Source organism: Oncorhynchus mykiss, chromosome 3 (assembly GCF_013265735.2).
Source record: "Oncorhynchus mykiss isolate Arlee chromosome 3, USDA_OmykA_1.1, whole genome shotgun sequence".
Lineage (NCBI taxonomy): Eukaryota > Metazoa > Chordata > Actinopteri > Salmoniformes > Salmonidae > Oncorhynchus > Oncorhynchus mykiss.
This window is the reverse complement of record NC_048567.1, coordinates 48,168,208-48,190,533: the sequence shown is the minus strand read 5'-3', so window position 1 is coordinate 48,190,533 and position 22,326 is coordinate 48,168,208. Positions and strand designations below refer to the sequence as shown.

The following is a 22,326-nucleotide window of genomic DNA, read 5'->3' as shown; positions in this document are numbered from 1 at the left end:
TTTCTTACAACTACAATGTGTCCTATTTAAAGTGAACTAGTTCTATTTCCCGTGTAACTACTTTCTACTCACACAGTGGTGATATCGCCTGCCTCCTTCCATTGCAGTTCCTCAGAGCATTTACAGAATGTCTGCCTATAAGACATTAGACCCGGTGGCCTTTAGCGGTGGGGGAAAGACAGTGTGGTTACAGTGTGAGACCCAGATGGGTTGTGTTCACTTCGCAAGTCAGTGAGTAATCGATAGTGTGAAGGGCGTTGCTTACGCTTCTGCAAAGTCACATTTCCCCAAATAACATTGTTTACAAACCACTTTTCCAGATACCCCATGGCAATGCTCATCATGAAATCAGATGACGTACTTCTTATTCATGATTCTGATAACAGAGGATAAGAGCACCTGCACAGTACACCACTAGTTAGAAATGTTGTCATTCGAATACTGCACCAAAGCACCTGCAGAAACACATGAGCAACTACGACATGGTCTTGACAGCTTGACGAGGACCTGTGAGAAGAGATTCGGGTATTTTGTTACATACGGACAAGCCACTTTAGAAGAGTTAGTTAAGGACCTAAGGCAGTGGAGAAGGTGTCCACTTGCTGGTGAGTGTGATTGATTGAAGTGTTCTTTGCCGCTGACTAAATTTCCCCCAGCTCAATTACTTACTTTTCCATTGCCTTATTGCTTTCTCCAATCAACAATTAGAAGCAAGTTAGTAAAGCCATGGCTAAAGTATAAATCTAGGACCCATATGGACTTTAACCTTTCTACAACTGAACTCTGAACTAATCAATCTTATGTATCTTTTTTTTTAAAATGGTCAGCTGGTCAATTTCCTAATTTCCAACAACTAATATGTCGATCACAAGAATCTTTGTATTTGGATATACAAGTTAGTTATAAAATAGAACGTGTCAAAGCTGCACTACTTGAAACATACATATTGTTATCAATCCACCACACAACAAAAAATAAACCTATTTATCAGATTCATTGTGAAGCATTTTTGTTGTTGTTGCTAGTGTCTAGAGTTCATTGTCACAGATCAGGAGGTGTGTCTGAGGCTAGATTTGTCCTTTACAAATAGTTTACCTGATTGATTCTTACATTTTGAGAGGAGTAGTCCGTGTAATTAATTACAATTAAGTTTGAATGACTCCTTTAAGGTTAATGGACAATAGACAGGTTTCATGCCCCTTAGAGCCGATGTCCACGCCCCTACCGATATCGAATTAGAGGGGGGGTTGCATCCGGGGGGGGGGGGGGGGGGTTGCATGGGCTGCGTCTCTCAATCCACCACATCTGCCTACAGTATGTCGGCCTCCTGCAGTGGAAGGTGGTCAAGCTACAGCGGTGTTTGTCAGACCACGAGGCATCCCGAAAAACGTCTGTAGCCGAAAGGTTTGGCCTGCAAATGAATACCGCCTACATACCACTCTATGGAAAGAGGAGGCTCTCATGAATACGATGGTGTTCTCTCCATTTGCTCTAGGATGCCCACCAGCCTCACAAGACTCGTCTGAAGGTTGCTAAAAAAATGCATGTAAGTATATGGAAGTAGTTCACCCCCCAAAAATAGGTTAAACATGGGTAAAAAAAATCCTTGTTCTTTCTTATATCTCTCAGATATAGGACCGACACTTTAAACACTTTAAAACAAACTTCCTTTTGATTTATTTTGGTTATCTGTTTTTCAATGTAAGAATCTGTTATTCAATGTAAGAATCTGTTATTCAATGTAAGAATCTGTTATTCAATGTAAGAATCTGTTATTCAATGTAAGAATCTGTTATTCAATGTAAGAATCTGCTATTCAATGTAAGAATATGCTATTCAATGTAAGAATCTGTTATTCAATGTAAGAATATGTTATTCAATGTAATAATCTGTTATTCAATGTAAGAATCTGTTATTCAATGTAAGAATATGTTATTCAATGTAAGAATCTGTTATTCAATGTAAGAATCTGTTATTCAATGTAAGAATATGCTATTCAATGTGTTTCTTTGGGCTAATAGCAGCAAAGCCAAATTCATCAAATAAGTGTCTTTATTTTTATACCAAAAGGGGTCCTAAAATTCCAAATCAAATAGCTAAATGATCCTTGCTATGACCATCTTCAAACAATTCCATATGTTGGCTTGGTTAATCGGGATTAAACTCGTTTTAGAAAGATATCCGGTGGTGAACCAGTCAGGATTCAGTGCCGGTTCAAGGAATATACTCTGAACAACATCAAATGTCTTATAGATCTCACAAGTTTTTTCTGTTCTGTGTCAATTTAGTCTGGATTTTAAATAGTCGCTGTCGTAATGTGAATAAGGTTAAGGAACCTGATCTACAGTGAATAATTCTAAGTGTACATGATCATCATTTCCACAAGAGGGCGGCATAAAGCTTTTCATAAATCAATACATTCAACAGTGATAGCCTACAGTACGTTCTCCAAAAGAGTATGACTTGTTAGGTGAAAAAATAGAACATTTTAACATTTTAGCTTCCTAATCCATTCTAACCTCAGTGTTCAGAAATGCAGAAGACATTGTTATAGATGAAGGTTGTTGAACAAAGCAACCCAAATAAGTACGTTAAGATTAGGCATTATCGAGCAACTAGATATAAATAAACTGAATTGCAAAAAAAACAAAAAACAAGGAATTGCAACACACACTTCCTATCCAGGGAATAAACGTGTACCGTACATCATGCTGCCTCATGCTACAGAAACAGGAGATAGGCTCATGCCCTTTTGGGCCATTCTGTCTCGGATACGGCTTACTTAATAATTTACGTTTATCAAGTCACTAGATCTAAATAAACTAAAGGAAACAAAAACGAGCATGTATTTACATAGTATAGGGACATGTAACTTGCACAAATGATGCATTTGGGCTATTCAAAGGGATGAATAGCACATTGAAGGAGCATGAGGCAACATTCTGTTGAAGATCATTCTAATCGGTTCTCTAAGGCAATAGCTATTATTTTTTTTACAACATGAAGGAAGGTTTAATTACAATTTCATCACTGTGCTGGGAGTGATAGGATATGAGGTAGCTCAAATTAAAACAATAACTGAGTTTCAGATGAGCTGTTCCAAACAAATTACGTCTGGGAAGGGGCTGTGTAGATTTAATAAACTGATCTTTTGCCTGGTTTTGGAATATTTGTCATTCATTAATTCCGCAGCTCATTTTCATGTAATAAAAGGTAACTAGTGAATGAGATTGCATCAAATGAGAGGTCCTCGTTATTCCTGGAAAACCTTGAATGACGCATCTTGAATTTCCAATCAGTATGAATGACCTGTCCGTAACTGATGCCATGCTGAGGTCTGATATGTCAAGCGACAATTTACAGTAGTGGAAAACTGAAAGTGAATCCAGGTTTCAAGGGAACTCTTGATTAAAGACGCTTACTGTAGGAAAGCCATACTACTGTATAATATTTTTTACCCCTTGTAATGGAATGTCCTTCACTGGGATATATTTTTACACAAATTCTCAATTACTGTTATTTGGGGTATTTTATCGCAGGTTATCTCACTCGGGTATAGCAGAAATATGTGGAGTGGTTGAAAAACGAGTTTTAATGACTCCAACCTAAGTGTATGTAAACTTCTGACCCACTGGAATTGTGATACAGTGAATTAATTGTAATTGTAAACCCCACAACTAAGTTGTGCCTTTAAACAGCTTGGAAAATTCCAGAAAATCATGAACTTGGTACCTTCAGGCATTTGGAAATTGCTCCCAAGGATGAACCAGACTTGTGGAGGTCTACAATTTTTTTTCTGAGGTCTTGGCTGATTTCGATGATTTTGATTTTCCCATGATATCAAGCAAAGAGGCATTGAGTTTGAAGGTGCCCCATATATACAGTTGAAGTCAGAAGTGTACATACACTTAGGTTGGAGTCATTAAAACTCGTTTTTCAACCACTCCACAAATTTCTTGTGAACACACTATGGTTTTGGCAAGTCGGTTAGGACATCTACCTTGTGCATGACACAAGTCATTTTTCCAACAATTTTTTACAATTACAATTAATTCACTGTATCACAATTCCAGTGGGTCAGAAGTTTACATACACTAAGTTGACTGTGCCTTTAAACAGCTTGGAAAATTCCAGAAAATTATGAACTTGGTACCTTCAGGCATTTGGAAATTGCTCCCAAGGATGAACCAGACTTCTTGTCTGATTTCTTTTGATTTTCCCATGATATCAAGCAAAGAGGCACTGAGTTTGAAGGTAGGCCTTGAAATACATCCACAGGTACACCTCCAATTGACTCAAATGATGTAAATTAGCCTATCCGAAGCTTCTAAAGCCATGACATAATTTTCTGGAATTTTCCTAGCTGTTTACAAACGCCTGAGGGTACCACGTTCATCTGTGCAAGTATAAACACCATGGGACCATACAGCCGTCATTCCGCTCAGGAAAGAGACACATTCTGTCTCCTAGAGATTAACGTACTTTGGTGTGAAAACAGCAAAGGACCTTGTGAAGATGCTGGAAGAAACAGGTACAAAAGTATCTATATCCACAGTAAAAACCAGTCCTACATCGACATAACCTGAAAGGCCGCTCAGCAAGGAAGAAACCACTGTTCCAAAACCGCCATCAAAAAGCCAGACTACGGTTTGCAACTGCACATGGGGACAAATATCGTACTTTTCAGAGAAATGTCCTCTGCTCTGATGAAACAAAAATAGAGCTGTTTGACCATAATGACCATCGTTATGTTTGGAGGGAAAGGGGGAGGCCTGCAAGCCGAAGAACACCACCCCAACCGTGAAGCACGGGGGTGGCAGCATCATGTTGTGGGGGTGCTTTGCTGCAGGAGGGACTGGTGCACTTCACAAAATAGATGGCATCATGAGAAAGAAAAATGATGTTAATATATATTGAAGCAACATCTCAAGACATCAGTCAGGAAGTTAAAGCTTGGTCGCAATGGGTCTTCCAAATGAACAATGACCCCAAGCATACTTCCAAAGTTGTGGCAAAATGGCTTAAGGACAACAAAGTCAAGGTATTGGAGTGGCCATCACAAAGCCCTGACCTCAATCCTATAGAAAATGTGTGGGCAGAACTGAAAAGGCGTGTGCGAGCAAGGAGGCCTACAAACCTGACTCAGTTACACCAGCTCTGTCAGGAGGAATGGGCCAAAATTCACCCATGTTATTGTGGGAAGCTTGTTGGAAGGCTACCCAAAATGTTTGACTCAAGTTAAATAATTTAAAGGCAATGCTACCAAATACTAATTGAGTGTATGTAAACTTCTGACCCACTGGGAATGTGATGAAGAAATTAAAGCTGAAATAAATCATTCTCTCTACTATTATTCTGACATTTCACATTCTTAAACAAAAGTGGTGATCCTAACTGACCTAAGACAGGGAATTTTTACTTGGATTAAATGTCAGGAATTGTGAAAAACTGAGTTTAAATGTATTTGGCTAAGGTGTATGTAAACGTCTGACTTCAACTGTAAGTCGTTTCTCCTTAACATATTCTACTCAAGTGCAAGATAATGTCAGTATAACGACAGGTTTCACATAATATATTTTGGGCTGAATGTGAATGTGGAAAGACAGCCTTAGGAAAGAGTCTGAAGGAAATGTGGCTGCTTATTTTGAAGCGTAGCATAATTTGAGAGTGTAGATTTAGGTGTGGAGAAGAGGTTTTCTGTTGGCAGTCCTCCAGAGGACCTTTGCTGTGCAGACAGACTACCCACAAAGAGAGTCCCTGGTGTGGGATGTGCCAAGCAGGCAGAGCTTAAAGAGAGGTGCTTGTCTGTGCCTGCAGAATTCAATGTAATGCACTTCCATGTGGTAAAGACACAAAGAGAGAGCTCTACGATGGAAGGGGATACGCTTTTGCCAGGTTGTTGCTTTCTATTGTAAGAAACTGCATTAGCAAGCTACATTTGAATGCTGCCAGCAGCTGAGTTTACAAACAGTCCATATGACTAGAAAATGTTTCACATTACAGCGGTTTTGTTCTGATTCTAAGCCATCAAGATAAAAATGTGAAGCTTGCCGATGGGAAGCTGGCCGATGGGTTATGAAGAGATCACAGCCTTAGAACTATGGGAAGTCAATTTACATTAAGAAAAAGCAGGCGGGATCCATTGGGGCACAGCAGTTTCCATGGAAACGTCTAATCAAGCAGACCAATGGATCTGGCAGCAATGAGGAAATCACTCCATTGAGACCTGCCAGCAGTTTGACAACAGTAGTAATGAACTGGCTCCTTTCTAAACTACCCAAGAGGACACTAATAGTTTTGAGCTATTCCATTTCCTGTAACAGCCCTATCAAGAAATCTCCCTAAGAGAAAAAGACAGAAAACTCTATCATCCTCAATGAATATTTCCAGCTGGTTTGATAACGGCTGTTAGGTTTTGTGAATGGCATAATGAAATAATAATCAGAAAGTGTCTGCGTATCAATACATTGCATTATATTCCCCATGGATATGCAAATAATCCATCTGTTTTATCTGCTGTGTTCTAACGCTCCTGCAGATACAGTAAATGCATGTCCCTTGACTGTATAGAGCAGATGTGGGCAACATGTGTGCCAGATCTGGCCCAAGAGCCTTTTCAATCTGGGGGGGATTCTTTTTTTTCCAGGCCACACTCCAGGCCACACTTGAACACCTAAAACTAGATAGAAAGTATGTAGAAAATATAAAGGACCTATATGTTTTCAAATAACTTCCTGTTTTCTAGACCACAAATTGCTTTTCACAAAAAAAAATAGTTCAATAAAAAATATCTGTGTGGCCCTTAATTTTTAAATCCAAAGTGGCCCTTGAGACAGTTATTGCCCACCCCTGGGGCCTCAGTAATAGAGAGTGGACCATGTCATGCAAATGTACTGTAATTAGTGATGAAATTAGCTGACTCATCAGCTTCCTATATAGAGCCCCACAGTGGAGGTGTCATAATACTTATAAAACCTAGGGGTCAAACAAGGAAATGATTCCAATCATTTTTCCACCATTCATTTTTCCCATTGGGGATTTTAAAAATACTTCAAATACGGGCTGTTTTTCATGTAGGCTTACCCTGGCATGACGTTTTGATAACCAAAAATCTATTTCGGACACGGTGACTTTTATCAATATATTCAGCTCTATTTACTTCAGCATATTTTCCATATGAAACACTTCCTGCTCCGCCTCTCTTTCTCTCTGATCATGTGCCCTTTTATCTTTTCTTTGTCTGCTGCGTAATGGTTTTGAGGCAATATTTTATTGTGTAAAACAAATCAATTATTTATGATGGAAAATTGGTACTTTGGAAAAGAGCTCAAGGATGATACCTTTAGCATGCCGTTGAAAATGGCAGGGCTATGTCCCTGGGTAAACGATCAACACTCAGGTGTTGTTGGAGACTTGGAAAGTCATTTCCATTGGAGAAATAAGGGCACTTATAGCTCAGCTCAGTGGGAAATTATTACAAGACCATTTGGAAATTATGAAAGGTTTTAAAGTGAATTCTCAAACTATATGGTTTTATATCTGTGCCCTGATTATTTGATAGACGCCCAGTAAGCCAGTAATGCTGACTCCAATGTGATGTCCTACTTAGGTACAGTGGGGTCCATAATTATTGGCAAGCTTGATAAAGATGAGCAAGAAATACTGTATAAAATAAATAATACAAATATGCTATGTTGTATGCTAAATTTGGAAATTATATTATTTTCAACTAATACAATTGCTCAGAGAAATAAATATTGTTTAACAAGTAATATATAAAACATTTAAAAAGACATGGGTCAAAATGATTGGAAACCCTATTTTCAATACTCAAGCACCCTCCGCTTGCAAGGATAACGACACTGAGCCTTTTAAGTCCAGAGACTGAGACGGCCATTGCAAAATGTTGATTTTGTGGTCAATTAAGCATTTGTTTGTCGATTTTGATTAGTGCTGTCGGTTATTGTCTTTCTGGAAGATTTACTTGCAGTGTTATCCTCCTAGCAGAGACAACCAGGGTTTTGGCTAAAATGTCCTGGCACTTGGTAAAGTTCATGATGCTGTTGACCCTAACAGGTGCCCCGGGATCAGTGGATATAAAATAGCCCAATCACACCAAAGATCCAGCACCATATTTTGCCATAGGTATGAGGTACTTTTCTGCATATGGTTGTGTTTTTCAACACCAAACCCACTGTTGGTGTGAGTGGCTAAGGAGCTCTATTTTCATCTTATCTGACCATAGCACCAGTTCTAATCCAAGTGCCAATGCCTTTTATCAAACTCCAGGTGGTGCTATGGCCAGGCGTTGCTATGGTCAAATATTACAAAGATGAATAGTGGGCAACACCAGCCCACTAGTACTGTTACCCAGCATTACACTGAAGATAATAGGAGGAGCTGAGGACGACACATAGATTAGAGATGAGCCTACAGTCTCATCTCAGACAGTGACTGTAACAGTAGACAATGCAAGCGGTTCATCATGGGGCACTGCCCGATTTGTGGGTGACATCAGGGTGAACGATCAGTCCTTGGCTACAATGTGCTGTGCCTGCCTGTCTACTGCTGTATTCTCACAGGACTAGTGCTGAGTGATTAACCAAATTTGACATTGTTTTATTATTATTTAACAACTAATTGACCAATGTCGGTTCAATTGCATTAATTCTATTTAGTTTGTTTTTCTTATGAGCTCAACGCACCGTTTCTAGAGAGAAAACATATCAAGCATGAGAGGCATCAAATCAATAATGAACTGAGGGACGCTGTAAGGAGTTGTAGTTTTCAATAGGCAAATATTAAACCTAGATTCAGCACAGAAAACGTGACAATTGAAAACAATGTCCAGAATCCAGTGCGACTATTCTATTCCATTGCACCCGCACATAGACCTCAGGAGAGAGGAACGTGCACAACACAGCAACGAGAGTGAGAGAGACTACTAAAATAGTGATTGTGTCAGACAGCTGTACAGCATAGCCAGCTGTGGCAACCCAATGATCACTGGCTACCCTTTCGCTAGCCAAGGGGAGCACAGAAATAACCCTAGATGGCTGGCTGGCATGCTTCAGCCTGAGCAGAGATGAGATGATGACCGTAAGAAATTAAATAGTCAAGTCATCAAAAGAATAATAATCTAAACACAACTGAAATATTTTATTTAGGTAAAGTAATGTGAATAAATGATAGTTTGTAAGTGATGAGCAGTAATGGGCAGTCATTCTGTGTTGTTGAGACAATGGAATATTTTGTATGTTTTACAATTGAATGTTCTCAATTTGCGGCTTTGGAGTTGAAATGAAAAGGCTCTAAAATCATTTCAAGGTCATATTTCATCGTGCATTTCATGTAAACAAAAGAAGGAAAAAAAATGAAACCGACCAAAACCGAACCGACCCCCAAGTGCACTAATTGCTCAGCCCTACACGGGACTCAGCAGCACCTCCCTATAGATAGAGACACTGGAGATACATGGTTCCGCACTGCAAATGAACGGAAAAATATGAGGTAAGGTGAGGTATCGAAGGAAGCTGTGGACTGAGCAGGATAATTGGGAGTTTTTCAACACAGCATGCATTATCATTACGCCTTAGTGATGATCAACTCAACAGAACCTCCTCTAACTCTATTAGGCTGTGACAATCAATGAGCTCATTGTTCTCTTTTTGCAACCAGACAACAGCCTGTCCTTAAAACTCAGTTCACACAGTGTGCAGGCTTTCAAATCACAACTGATAAGTCTACAACTTTGAAAAGATTGCGGACAACCCTAAACCTCAACCTCTAGTAGATTAGACTTGCAGTGGTTCTCAAACATCTCCTTGGGGAACCCCAGCCGTTTCCTGTATTTGATATATTCTAGAGCTAGCACACCTGATTCATCTAATCATCAAAGCCCGGGTGAGCTACTTCAGAGCACCAACATTGTGAAAGGTCTGGGGCTCTCTGAGGAGAGGATTGACAACCATTGGATTAGTTAAAGCCACATGAAGTGGCCAGAGGTTCAAGTCAGCGTTTGTTGTTCATTCAGTTGTTCCTTTTGTCTCATTCATGGCAGATGGTTTTGACTGCGTGTGGGATGTGGGGTATAAGCGCAGCACTCTATTTTATGTGGTGGATTATTCTCTGAGATGGGACAGTATTAGTTTATATGGACAATGAGTAAGCCCTCTGTTGTGCTGTGTTACCAGGGTGGCCCTAATCAATGGCAATGTGTGTGGGAGAGAGGGAGGGAGGGAGAGAAAAGAGAGAGGTGCGAGAGATAGGCGAGGGGAGCAAGGCAGAGAGAGAGGCAGAGAGAGAGCGAGGGAGAGAGCGCAGGGGTGGGCACTGCAGCAGACAGAGAGATGGAGTCCCTGCCTGCCTCCATGTATGCCTGGCCTACTGTGAGACCTGGATTAGGCACTGTACTGCTGTTTTCAAATTGCTCTAAATTCCCAGAGATTAAGGGGGAAATGAATGAACAGTGACAATCTGTCATGAGGGGAATGCTTAATGTCCAAACAGCCATGCAATGTGGAAAAAACATCCTTAAAAAGCAATATGCAGTGTGCAGAGAGTCATGTTTGAAGAGCTATTACTGCTCATTATACCTGGCTAAAAAGTCGGAAATATCTTTTCTACAACAAGCATGAACAGTACTGGGTATGTTAACTGTTTTATAAGGAGGTTTACATTGCTTTGCTCATTTTCAAGGTTTAAAGAGAACCCTTTGGGCTAACGATCAATGTCCTTAGCTGAATAATGCTGGCAATCTGAATTATATGAAGCTCTCCACTGTTAGTGGGGCTTTTAACGCCAGTCCTTAAGAGATACACCGGTACTTTTGTATACTTTTTAGCCGGTAGTTCTGAAAGTAGCCCTCACAATTGAGTACCATATGAGCAGATACTGTATGTGCGTTATTGCTCTCTATCTCTCTCCGCTGTGTATCCCTGTGCATGGGGTTTTCCACTGAGCCGGTGGGTCCGCCCTACATGCTATGTGACCCACACTATGCAGGCCTGAGCCAGCCTTGTTTTTTTCCCCACACGCAACCTCATTTGACTTGAACACAAGATTGCGCCCCCCCCCCCCCAAAAAAATAATAATAATAATAATAATAAGTTCATGCTTGTGGCCCTCTCACTCAAGTCAGCCATAGAGAAAAGTTGCTCCAGCTATAACTATGCTACAAATGTGGCAATGATGCTATTGATACTTGATGTCAGGCCAAGAAGAGAAAACTAGATTGAGATATCAATGGAGGAGCCGTTCATGAAAGACAAAGGGCAGACAAATAATAGATATCGGATGCTTTTCCGAGATGGCCTCAAGGAAGAGAAACACTAGTGCCTCATCCAGTGTTGGACATCCATAAAAGTCATATTTGGTCAAAAGGTAAGAGACTAAACTTATTGTGTTCAGTGAGAAGCGTATTTTGAGTGTTTGTGTAAAGTGGATTGGGTCTGTGCCGCCATTAGCTAGGCTTGCATTTTATTAAGGATCCCTATTCCAAGGCAGCAGCTACTCTTCCTGGGGTCCAAACAAGATTAAGGCAATTACATCACCCACCCATCACCCACCTACATCATACAACATGTTATTACATCACTACTGTACCACTACATACTGTATCTACAATACAAAATGTAGAATACTGAAATAAAAACAATTACAACATTACAATGTATAGTGCCTTCAGAAAGTATTCATACCCCTTGAATTGTTCCACATTTTGTGGTGCCACAGCCTGATACACACAATAACCCATGATAACGAAGTAAAAACATGTTTTGGGAAAAATATATACTTAAAAAAAAATGAAAACGAAATACAGAAATATCTCATTTACATAAGTCTTCACACCCCCGAGTCAATACTTTGTAGAACCACCATTGGCATTGATTACAGCTATGAGTCGTCATGACTTTTTAGCCAGGTATACAGTGATCAGTAATAGATCTTCAAACATGACCCTCTGTGCGGTCTCCGCTATGCCGACCGTGCTCACTGCACTGTCACATGGACTGACTTTTGGGGCAACCACAGCTACAACTCATTTCCCACTTTGACACACGTGTTCAGTCAGCGCAGAAGAAGCACGTTACGCCCGAGGACAGCGCAACTCAACCAACTGGCATTTGAAGAGGAACTTACAAGCAGATTTTGGGGGAGAATGGAATGCAACTCTTTTGAAATGATACAACTAAAACAATCTAGCTGGTTGATTTGATACAAATCTTGCTTTAGTTTTTATTGCGCTGTCCAAGGCGCTGACAAAAGCGCAGCAGGATATCGTGCCATTGAACCTGTCACTTCTTGGCGAAAAGCATTTTTTGAACTTTCATGTTCATTGTGGTAGTGCATGATACCAGCAGAATTCAATATAATTCCAATGCAAGAACGCAAATGACGCGCCTGGGTATAGCTACATATCAGTATGTTTCATCATAGAAATAGATACGTTATAATATGGTTTTCTTGGTAACTTGTTGGTTTTCGTTCCTGTAATGGAAGTGCACGTATTGGAAACATGTTTATAGTAGGCTGGCATTGCTTAATTGATTATGTGGGTCGAATTTGATTCACAGAAGTGTATTGTTCCATATCACAATGTGTTGCTGAACTCATGAGGGAGCGGCATGATTCTCCATGTTGGAAGCGGGCCTATAGGCCTATTTATTTGGCAAGACAGCTGTGCACGGCTGCATCTCACTGTAGTAGACTGTAGGCTATGTTTTGGTTACCGTATATAGACAGGTGTGTGCCTTTCCAAATCATGTCCAATCAATTGAATGTACCACAGGTGGACTCCAATCAAGTTGTAGAATGTCGAGTCGCATAGCAAAGGGTCTGAATAATCACGTAAATAAGGTATTACTGTTTTTTTTTAAAAGCTGTTTCTGCTTTGCCATTATGGGGTATTGTGTGTAGATTGATGAGGGGGAAAAATCGATTTAATCCATTTTAGAATATGGCAGTAATGTAGCAAAATTCAATGGGTCTGAATACTTTCCGAATGCACTGTATATGGCTCTGGCTATAGCTAGCCTAGCTCGACTAACAAACAGCCATGTTTTTGTTGTTGTTGCTGTTGTTGTTTTTTAGGGGATAGATCAGCTACCAAATTAGCAGATATATTTGGAGTCTATCAAATAACATTACTTGCATAATTTCTATTCCCCTTTTTAATATATATTTGTTATTATGTCCCTACCCTCCAGTTGTATAAAACACATCAGTTCATAAATCAGTGTTCATAAAAACACGATGCATAGCTTACCTCTTTGGATGACATTTTGAAAATAATAGCAATTGTTTACCCAATCCATGCAACGACTCTGTTAGATAGCTGCAGTCTCGTCAGTCTTGTGCGAACTCATGCATCTAGCTAGCTGGAACTCAAATTGCATGTGGGCCAAGCTTGCCGTGCGTCACTAAAATGTGTGTAGATTCCCTATATAGGGAAAATGCCACCGCGCAGCTTCCATAAAACGGTTGCTTTCAAACTAGGGATTTCATGGCTAATTGAGGTAAAACAGTAATTCTGCGCAGAGATGTTGCATGTATGAACTACACATGGACACATCCAGCCCAAAGGGAGGTTTAAACAATAACGACGAGGTTGAGCCCAATTCGCCAAAGTCCCGGAGAATGTCTTTAATGTCAGACTACTCCAGACTCTGCATAGGGAACAATAGATCAGGGTAACTGCTCCCTTCAATGTAATAGAGGAGGACCTACTGGTACCTACTGGCACTATCTGTTTGCCAATGTTATAAAGCCTCATAACTTCTACTTCTACAGTTCTGCGAGTCTCTGACATCTCCCAGGAGTACAGATAGAGTAGTACAAACAGTATATTGTATTCTACAAAGCATCATATGCTTTTAATAGCTTTTAGTTAAAGGGATAGCTCACCCAAATTACAACATGATACATTGGTTTCTTTACCCTGTAAGAAGTGTATGGACAAGGTCAAACAGCAATCCATGCTTTGGTTTTTGTTTACCTGGCCAGTCTCCAAATTATAACATTTTATTATTTTTGTCTTAACAAACCAATGTCAATATCCCCTATATAAGCATTTTGTGGTTAGGATTCAACGCTCTCACAGCCGCGGCCCGGGTTCGATTCCCGGTCAGGGAACTACTCTTTAAGGTCCCCGAGTGGTACAGTGGTTTAAAGCACTGCATCTCAGCAAGAGGCGTCACTACAGTCCCTGGTTCAAATCCAGGCTGTATCACATCTGGCCGTGATTGGGATTCCCATAGCGCACAATTGCAGCCCACATTTGGCCCGGTATCGTCCGGGTTTGGCTGGGGTAGGCCGTCATTGCAAATAAGAATTTGTTCTTAACTGACTTGCCTAGTTAAATAAAGGTTCAATTAAAATAGTATATTTCAAAATATTCAATATGCGCGTAATTAGGACACCAGTAACCAGCAGCCATTAGAGAGATCAAACCACTGCTGCCCTCACAATGTCATGGTTTGCAATCAAAGTGAGCGCCAGCCATCATAGTTCCAGCTGTGCCAGCTAGTTCTATTTCCAGTCTTTCACACCCAGGATGCTGGCTGCTGAGAGATGAGGGACCAGATTGGAGCATCTGTAATGTCCATACCCAAGGGCACTAAGGGCTCGGTGGGGGACTATTTGCCTTGTGTGGAACACTCAAATGAGGTCAGTAGATATATCCCCTCACCCACCCGAAGCTTCTCCTCTGCCGTAAACACTCAGCATATTTTATCACATAAATCAAACACACTCATGTGACTATGATGCATTAGTCAAGTCTTGCACTCTTCCAAGCTCAGATCCATTTCCACATGAGAAATTCAGCTTTAATTGTACTGTATGGATGAAATGAAAAAGCATGCCAAGATTTTACCCATAACCCATAACTTGATTTTGGGTGAATGATGACCGCCCTGGTACATATCTGCAAGGTCCCAGTGTAACTGGTATAACTGTAGAATGAGTAACGAGGGAGGCCTGCTGATTCCCTTAATGCAACTGTGATTGAATAAAAGCCCACAGATAAAGCTCTGAGGCCAGAGGAGGGCTGTGTTTTCCTGTAAGCCACACCAACAGCACGGCTAATACACAGTGGCACCACCACGCCTTGCAGAGATCACGACACACCAGCTGAGGGCTAAAATACACTCACATTCACTCTGGGTCTACAAATACACTACATGACCAGAATTATGCGGACACCTGCTCATTTGAACATCTCATTCCAAATCATGGGCATTAATATGGAGTGTGCCTCCCCCCTTTTTCGATATAACAGCCTCCACTCTTTTGGGAAGGCTTTAGATGTTGGAACATTCCTGCTGGGCCTTGCTTCCATTCAGCTACAAGAGCAGTGAGGTCGGACACTGATGTTGGGCGATTAGGCCTGGTTCACTGTTGGCGTTCCAATTCATCCTAAAGGTGTTCGATGGGGCGAGGTTAGGCCTTTGTGGTGCAGGCCAGTCAAGTCGTTCCATGCCGATCTCGACAAACCATTTCTGTATGGACCTCACATTGTGCACGTGGGCATTGTCATGCTGAAACAGGAAAGGCCCTTTCCCAAACTGTTGCCACAAAGTCGGAAGCACAGAATCGTCTAGAATGTCATTGTATGCTGTAGCGTTAAGATTTCCATTCACTGGAACTAAGGGGCCTAGCCCAAACAATGAAAAACAATTCATTTAAAAAAAATCTTCCTCCACCAAACTTTACATTTGGCACTATGCATTGGGGCAGGTAGCATTCTCCTGGCATCCACCAAACCCAGATGAATCCATTGGACAGGTGAAGCGTGATTCACCACCGCAGAGAACACACTTCCACTGCTCCAGAGTCCACCACTCCAGCCAACACTTGGGATTGCGCATAGTGATCTTAGGCTTGTGTGCGGCTGCTTGGCCATGGAAACCCATTTCATGATGCTCCCAATAAACATTTATTGTGCTGTCTTTGTTTGGAAATTGGTATTGAGTGTTGCAACCAAGGACAGACAATTTTTACGCGCTACGCGCTTCAGTACTAGGCGGTCCCGTTCTGTGAGCTTGTGTGACCTACCACTTTGTGGCTGAGCTGTTGTTGCTCCTGTACATTTCCACTTTACAATAACAGCACTTGCAGTTGACCGGGGCAGCTCTAGCAGGACAGACATTTTAATTAACTGACTTGTTGGAAAGGTGGCATCCTATGACGGTGCCATGTTGAAAGCCACTGAGTTCTTCAGTTTTTTATTTATTTTTTTATTTCACCTTTATTTAACCAGGTAGGCAAGTTGAGAACAAGTTCCCATTTCCAAGATAAAGCAAAGCAGTTTGACACATACAACGACACAGAGTTACACATGGAGTAAAACAAACTATAATAATAATACAATAATACAGTATAAACAAGTCTATATACGATGTGAGCAAATGAGGTGAGATAAGGGAGGTAAAGGCAAAAAAAGGCCATGGTGGCAAAGTAAATACAATATAGCAAGTAAAACACTGGAATGGTAGATTTGCAATGGAAGAATGTGCAAAGTATAAATAAAAATAATGGGGTGCAAAGGAGCAAAATAAATAAATAAATAAAATACAGTAGGGAAAGAGGTAGTTGTTTGGGCTAAATTATAGGTGGGCAATGTACAGGTGCAGTAATCTGTGAGCTGCTCTGACAGTTGGTGCTTAAAGCTAGTGAGGGAGATAAGTGTTTCCAGTTTCAGAGATTTTTGTAGTTCGTTCCAGTCATTGGCAGCAGAGAACTGGAAGGAGAGGCGGCCAAAGAAAGAATTGGTTTTGGGGGTGACTAGAGAGATATACCTGCTGGAGCGTGTGCTACAGGTGGGAGATGCTATGGTGACCAGCAGGCTGAGATAAGGGGGGACTTTACCTAGCAGGGTCTTGTAGATGACATGGAGCCAGTGGGTTTGGCGACGAGTATGAAGCGAGGGCCAGCCAACGAGAGCGTACAGGTCGCAATGGTGGGTAGTATATGGGGCTTTGGTGACAAAACGGATTGCACTGTGATAGACTGCATCCAATTTGTTGAGTAGGGTATTGGAGGCTATTTTGTAAATGACATCCCCAAAGTCGAGGATTGGTAGGTTGGTCGGTTTTACAAGGGTATGTTTGGCAGCATGAGTGAAGGATGCTTTGTTGTGAAATAGGAAGCCAATTCTAGATTTAACTTTGGATTGGAGATGTTTGATATGGGTCTGGAAGGAGAGTTTACAGTCTAACCAGACACCTAAGTATTTGTAGTTGTCCACGTATTCTAAGTCAGAGCCGTCCAGAGTAGTGATGTTGGACAGGCAGGCAGGTGCAGGTAGCGATCGGTTGAAGAGCATGCATTTAGTTTTACTTGTATTTAAGAGCAATTGGAGGCCACGGAAGGAGAGTTGTATGGCATTGAAGCTTGCCTGGAGGGTTGTTAACACAGTGTCCAAAGAAGGGCCAGAAGTATACAGAATGGTGTCGTCTGCATAGAGGTGGATCAGAGACTCGCCAGCAGGTGAGAATGGCCTTCAGTAAGGCCATTCTACTGCCAATGTTTGTCTATGGAGATTGCATGGCTACAGTTGAAGTCAAACGTTTACATACACCTAAGTTGAAGTCATTAAAACTCGTTTTTCAACCACTCCACATATTTCTTGTTAACAAACTATAGTTTTGCAAGTCGTTCTGGACATCTACTTTGTGCATGACACCAGTCATTTTTCCAACAATTGTTTACAGACAGATTATTTCACTTATAATTCATTGTATCACAATTCCAGTGGGTCAGAAGTTTACATACACTAGGTTGACTGTGCCTTCAAACAGCTTGGAAGATTCCAGGAAATGATGTCATGGCTTTAGAAGCTTCTGATATGCTAATTGGCATCATTTGAGTCAATTGGAGGTGTACCTGTGGATGTATTTCAAGGCCTACCTTCAAACTCAGTGCTTCTTTGATTGACATCATGGGAAAATCAAAAGAAATCAGCCAAGACCTCAGAAAAAATTGTAGACCTCCACAAGTCTGGTTCATCCTTATTAGCCATTTCCAAACGCCTGAAGGCACCACGTTCATCTGTACAAACAATAGTAAGTATAAACACCATGGGACCACAGAGCCGTCAGACCGCTCAGGAAGGAGACGCCTTCTGTCTCCTAGAGATGAACGTACTTTGGTGTGAAAACTGCGAATCAATCCCAGAAAAACAGCAAAGGACCTTGTGAAGATGCTGGAGGAAACAGGTACAAAATATCTATAACCACAGTAAAAACGAGTCTTATATCGGCATAACCTGAATGGCCGCACAGCAAGGAAGAAGCCACTGCTCCAAATCCGCCATAAAAAAGCCAGACTACGGTTTCCAACTGCACATGGGGACAAAGATTGTACTTTTTGGAGAAATGTCCTCTGGTCTGATAAAACAAAACATATAACTTGTTGGCCATAATGACTATCGTTATGTTTGGAGGAAAAAGGGGGAGGCCTGCAAGCCGAAGAACACCATCAGGAACTGGTGCACTTCACAAAATAGATGGCATCATGAGTCAGGAAGTTAAAGCTTGGTCACAAATGGGTCTTCCAAGCATACTTCCAACGTTGTGGCAAAATGGCTTAAGGACAACAAAGTCCAGGTATTGGAGTGGCCATCACAAAGCCCTGACCTCAATCCAATAGAAAATATGTGGGCAGAACTGAAAAAGCGTGTGCGAGCAAGGAGGCCTACAAACCTGACTCCGTTACACCAGCTCTGTCAGGAGGAATGGGCCAAAATTCACCCAACTTATTGTGGGAAGCTTGTGGAAGGCTACCCGAAGTGTTTGACACAAGTTAAACAATTTAAAAGCAATGCTACCAAATACTAATTGAGTGTATGTAAACTTCTGACCCACTGGGAATGTGATGAAGAAATAAAAGCTGAAATAAATCATTCTGACATTTCACATTCTTAAAATAAAGTGGTGATCCTAACTGATGTAAGACAATGAATTTTTACTAGGATTACATGTCAGGAATTGTGAAAACTGAGTTTAAATGTATTTGGCTAAGGTGTATGTAAACTTCCGACTTCAACTGTAGGCCCTTTTCAAAGGGATTAGTTGGTTGTTAGGGGCAGTCGAAACAAGCAGAACTTTCGAAGTCTTCCCTCTTCCGCCTACTTCCCTCAGGCATCTAATATGATTGTAAACGGAGACAATGTATGTAAATTGCAGACCTCCTGCCATTAGGGGCTATTTCAGAGGCCTGTCCAGGAGCCCTGTTGGGTATGATGGCTTTATTGTGTGTTAGGGTTGTTGTAACATCAGCGCATGTGGCCCTGAAACAGATGGCAAAACATTATGTAAGGAGGTTGCTGAATGATGGCTGCCTCATATTGATACACCTGTCAGAAGCGGGTGTGGCTGAAATAGCGAATCCACTCATTTTAAGGGGTGTCCACATACGTTTGCACATATAGTGTATGTATCGCCAGATGCCAAAATATGGCTAAATTGAGATTAGAGTATATATTTATTCTGTTGTATATTTGCTTGCAGTTCAATGGTGCTGATATAAATATCAGACAGATTAAAATAGCAGTGCTGGAAAAAAAGAATGCTGAAAGACAAAATATTATGTAAGACTTTGTAATAGCTGACAGTGAAATGAGAAGAGAAGCGGACACGTGCAGCACACATGCTAAGGCTCTCTATTATACATATGGTTGTGTTTGTCAGTCATGCGTTCATTCAACCCGTTTTCTTAATGGAGCAGATAGGCGATGAGCTCCTATACTGAAATACATGGACAGATGTTGCAGGACAGTATGAAGGGCTTTTCATTCTGCACACATTTGCTTATCTTTACGGAGATTATCTGAGCTGTGTATTAGACAGGTATGGGTTTCATATAAATTGGAATGCAACACCTACTGAATCCATTTAAGCTATGTTTTGCTACACAACAAGGTAGAACTATACAATTAATTAAAAACTGTTAATAGGCTATATAATCAATGCTAAACAATATTTTATAGGAAATCAAGAGGTCTCAATTGCGCCCATGTGTCATCGCTGAAACTTCAGCACCATGGACAAGTCCTCGTGCGCTATTACTAGGCTACAGCATACAGTAAGTAGGCTACTCACAATTTGTTACAGAACGCTTTCATGTTATCAGTTTGAAATGATAACGCTCAAGATGTATATTAATGACATAACAAATACGATGGATAAAGTACATACTTCATTAATCGTGTACTTTGTTCTTTATTTGTACTATGAACTCAAAGGTTTTTTCATGAATATTCTGTCCATGGATGCTATATTGTACGTAAATAAAAAAAACACGTGGCTCCAACTCAAAGATGCAACTCGTTGAGCACGTATTACATGCGCACTGAAGAGGACCTACTGTACAGGTTTTCGAGATTGCTTGACTGATGTATGCTTTCTCAGCACAAAGAATGAACCTTACCCGAGGTGGCAGCGCTGTGCACTAAGCCCCTAGGGGTAACGTCACTCCCCTGGCATATCAGCCCCTGTCCTCTAGTCGTCCACCACATCACCACAGAGAACGTCAAGATCGCATCCATCTTCAACTAGAAATGGTTTACAAACTACATCTGACCCAGGCAATCCTCCCCGATTCCGTGCGTATCGGTAAGGAGTCATTCAAATGCTCCGGTATGCATGCAGGCTAAAGCGTATTCTTGTGAATTTGGGAAAGGTCATTTAAAGTGGAAAGTGCGTGTGCGTCGAGTAGGCTATGATTTGTGACAAAGGAAAGATAAAGAAGAGGAAGCTTCAACAGTAACTTCAGGTCTCATTGCGAAAGCGCCTTTATACAACACCACGGAATAATCATGCCTGTTCGGAGAGGTCACGTTGCGCCACAAAATACATTTCTTGGAATAATAATACGGAAATTCGAGGGACAGAGTAAGTATACCATCCCAAGTATCATCATTTTAATATAAAGCGTTATTCTTGGCATTGTGGCAGTCGTGTATATCAGTCTGTTTGGAAATGAAGTTACGTTTTAAAAACAGTTTGAACTTGTCCAATTGAGAATGGGGTTTGTTAATTGAAATCAATTTGTCAGTGACAAATCAGTGTCAATAATGTACTTTGTTGAGCTTTACTATATCTTCATGATCTATTACTATCTATGTACTATCTATTTAGTATCGTTAGTGGTGGATGAGTTGAGCCTCCCCCTTTGGGTGTGTAGAAAATAAATATATTAGTCCAATCAATTATTATTATTATTTTTTATCTCCTATGCTCCTGTATGCTTCAAGTCAATAGTTTCAAAAAGTCTCAAAAATGATTCAAAAATATATATCACCTTTGTAATAATACAATCAAGTATTGGACTGTCTTCAGTTTACAAATACAGCAATGTTCAAAAACTCTCAAATTGTAATGTATTACCTCTAGACTGCTGTACATAAAGATTGGTTTGATAGCATTGTGTATCGTTTTTGTTTTCTTACAGATAGGAAATTTGTTATAGCCAATGCCCGGGTACAGAACTGTGCGATCATCTACTGTAATGACGGATTCTGTGAGATGACCGGCTATTCCAGACCGGATGTCATGCAGAAGCCATGCACCTGTGACTTCCTCCACGGCGAGCACACTGACACACATGCCATCAGCCAGGTGGCCCAGGCTCTGATGGGCTCAGAGGAGCGCAAGGTGGAAATCACATATCACCGCAAAGATGGTGAGTCAGTGAACCAGGCCAGCGACAGACAGGAGAGGTGGTGGTATGCACTAGGTGCGACAGGCTGCCTCTGAGAAACCATAAACTACAGTCCCAGCACAAGACAGCCCCCTTAATCATTTCAAATGTGTCCCTATTCTCTATGCAGTGCACTACTGTTGTACTTTTAACCAGAGACCTGTGGATTCTAGTGCACCATATAGGAAATAGGCTGCCATTTGGGATGCCACCTTGTTTTGGTTAGCTGAGCTCTTAAATGTGGCGCTATGCTATTAGAGACACAGTCAGTGAACACAGTAGAGATGAGGTGACACAGTCTTGACAGGGCACTTGACAACGAGAAGTAATGAGAGCCTTTCTTTCCATCAAGTGTTTGTCTCCATTGACCTGTGTTATAAACATCGCTGTTCGTGTAGATGCTACTTTTCTGATCTTCTGTACAGTGGACTACTGTGCAGTAAACTGTGGCTGTTATGTGAGTATTTCGTCTATGACAAGATAATTATAATTATCCACAAGCCAATTCAAGGGTTGGGTATTTTCTTTCTTGGAAAACAACATTTATAGGAAAGGACAAAAAAAATCTATCCATAACAAATTGTGGAAAACCATTTCCGACCCATGTATGATGTGCATCTTCCC

At 41.0% G+C, this 22,326-nt stretch overlaps 1 protein-coding gene across 1 annotated transcript in view; it reads left to right on the top strand.

The window, feature by feature from the left end:
• The first annotated feature begins 20,476 nt into the window (after positions 1-20,476).
• LOC110520070 (potassium voltage-gated channel subfamily H member 7-like) overlaps positions 20,477-22,326 on the top strand; it is a 55,824-nt gene continuing 53,974 nt past the window's right edge. The window contains exons 1-2 of the mRNA XM_021597081.2: positions 20,477-20,894; positions 21,454-21,684. Coding sequence (XP_021452756.2) covers positions 20,819-20,894; positions 21,454-21,684 — 307 coding nt within the window. The 5' untranslated portion in view covers positions 20,477-20,818. The remainder of the gene's footprint in view (positions 20,895-21,453; positions 21,685-22,326) is intronic.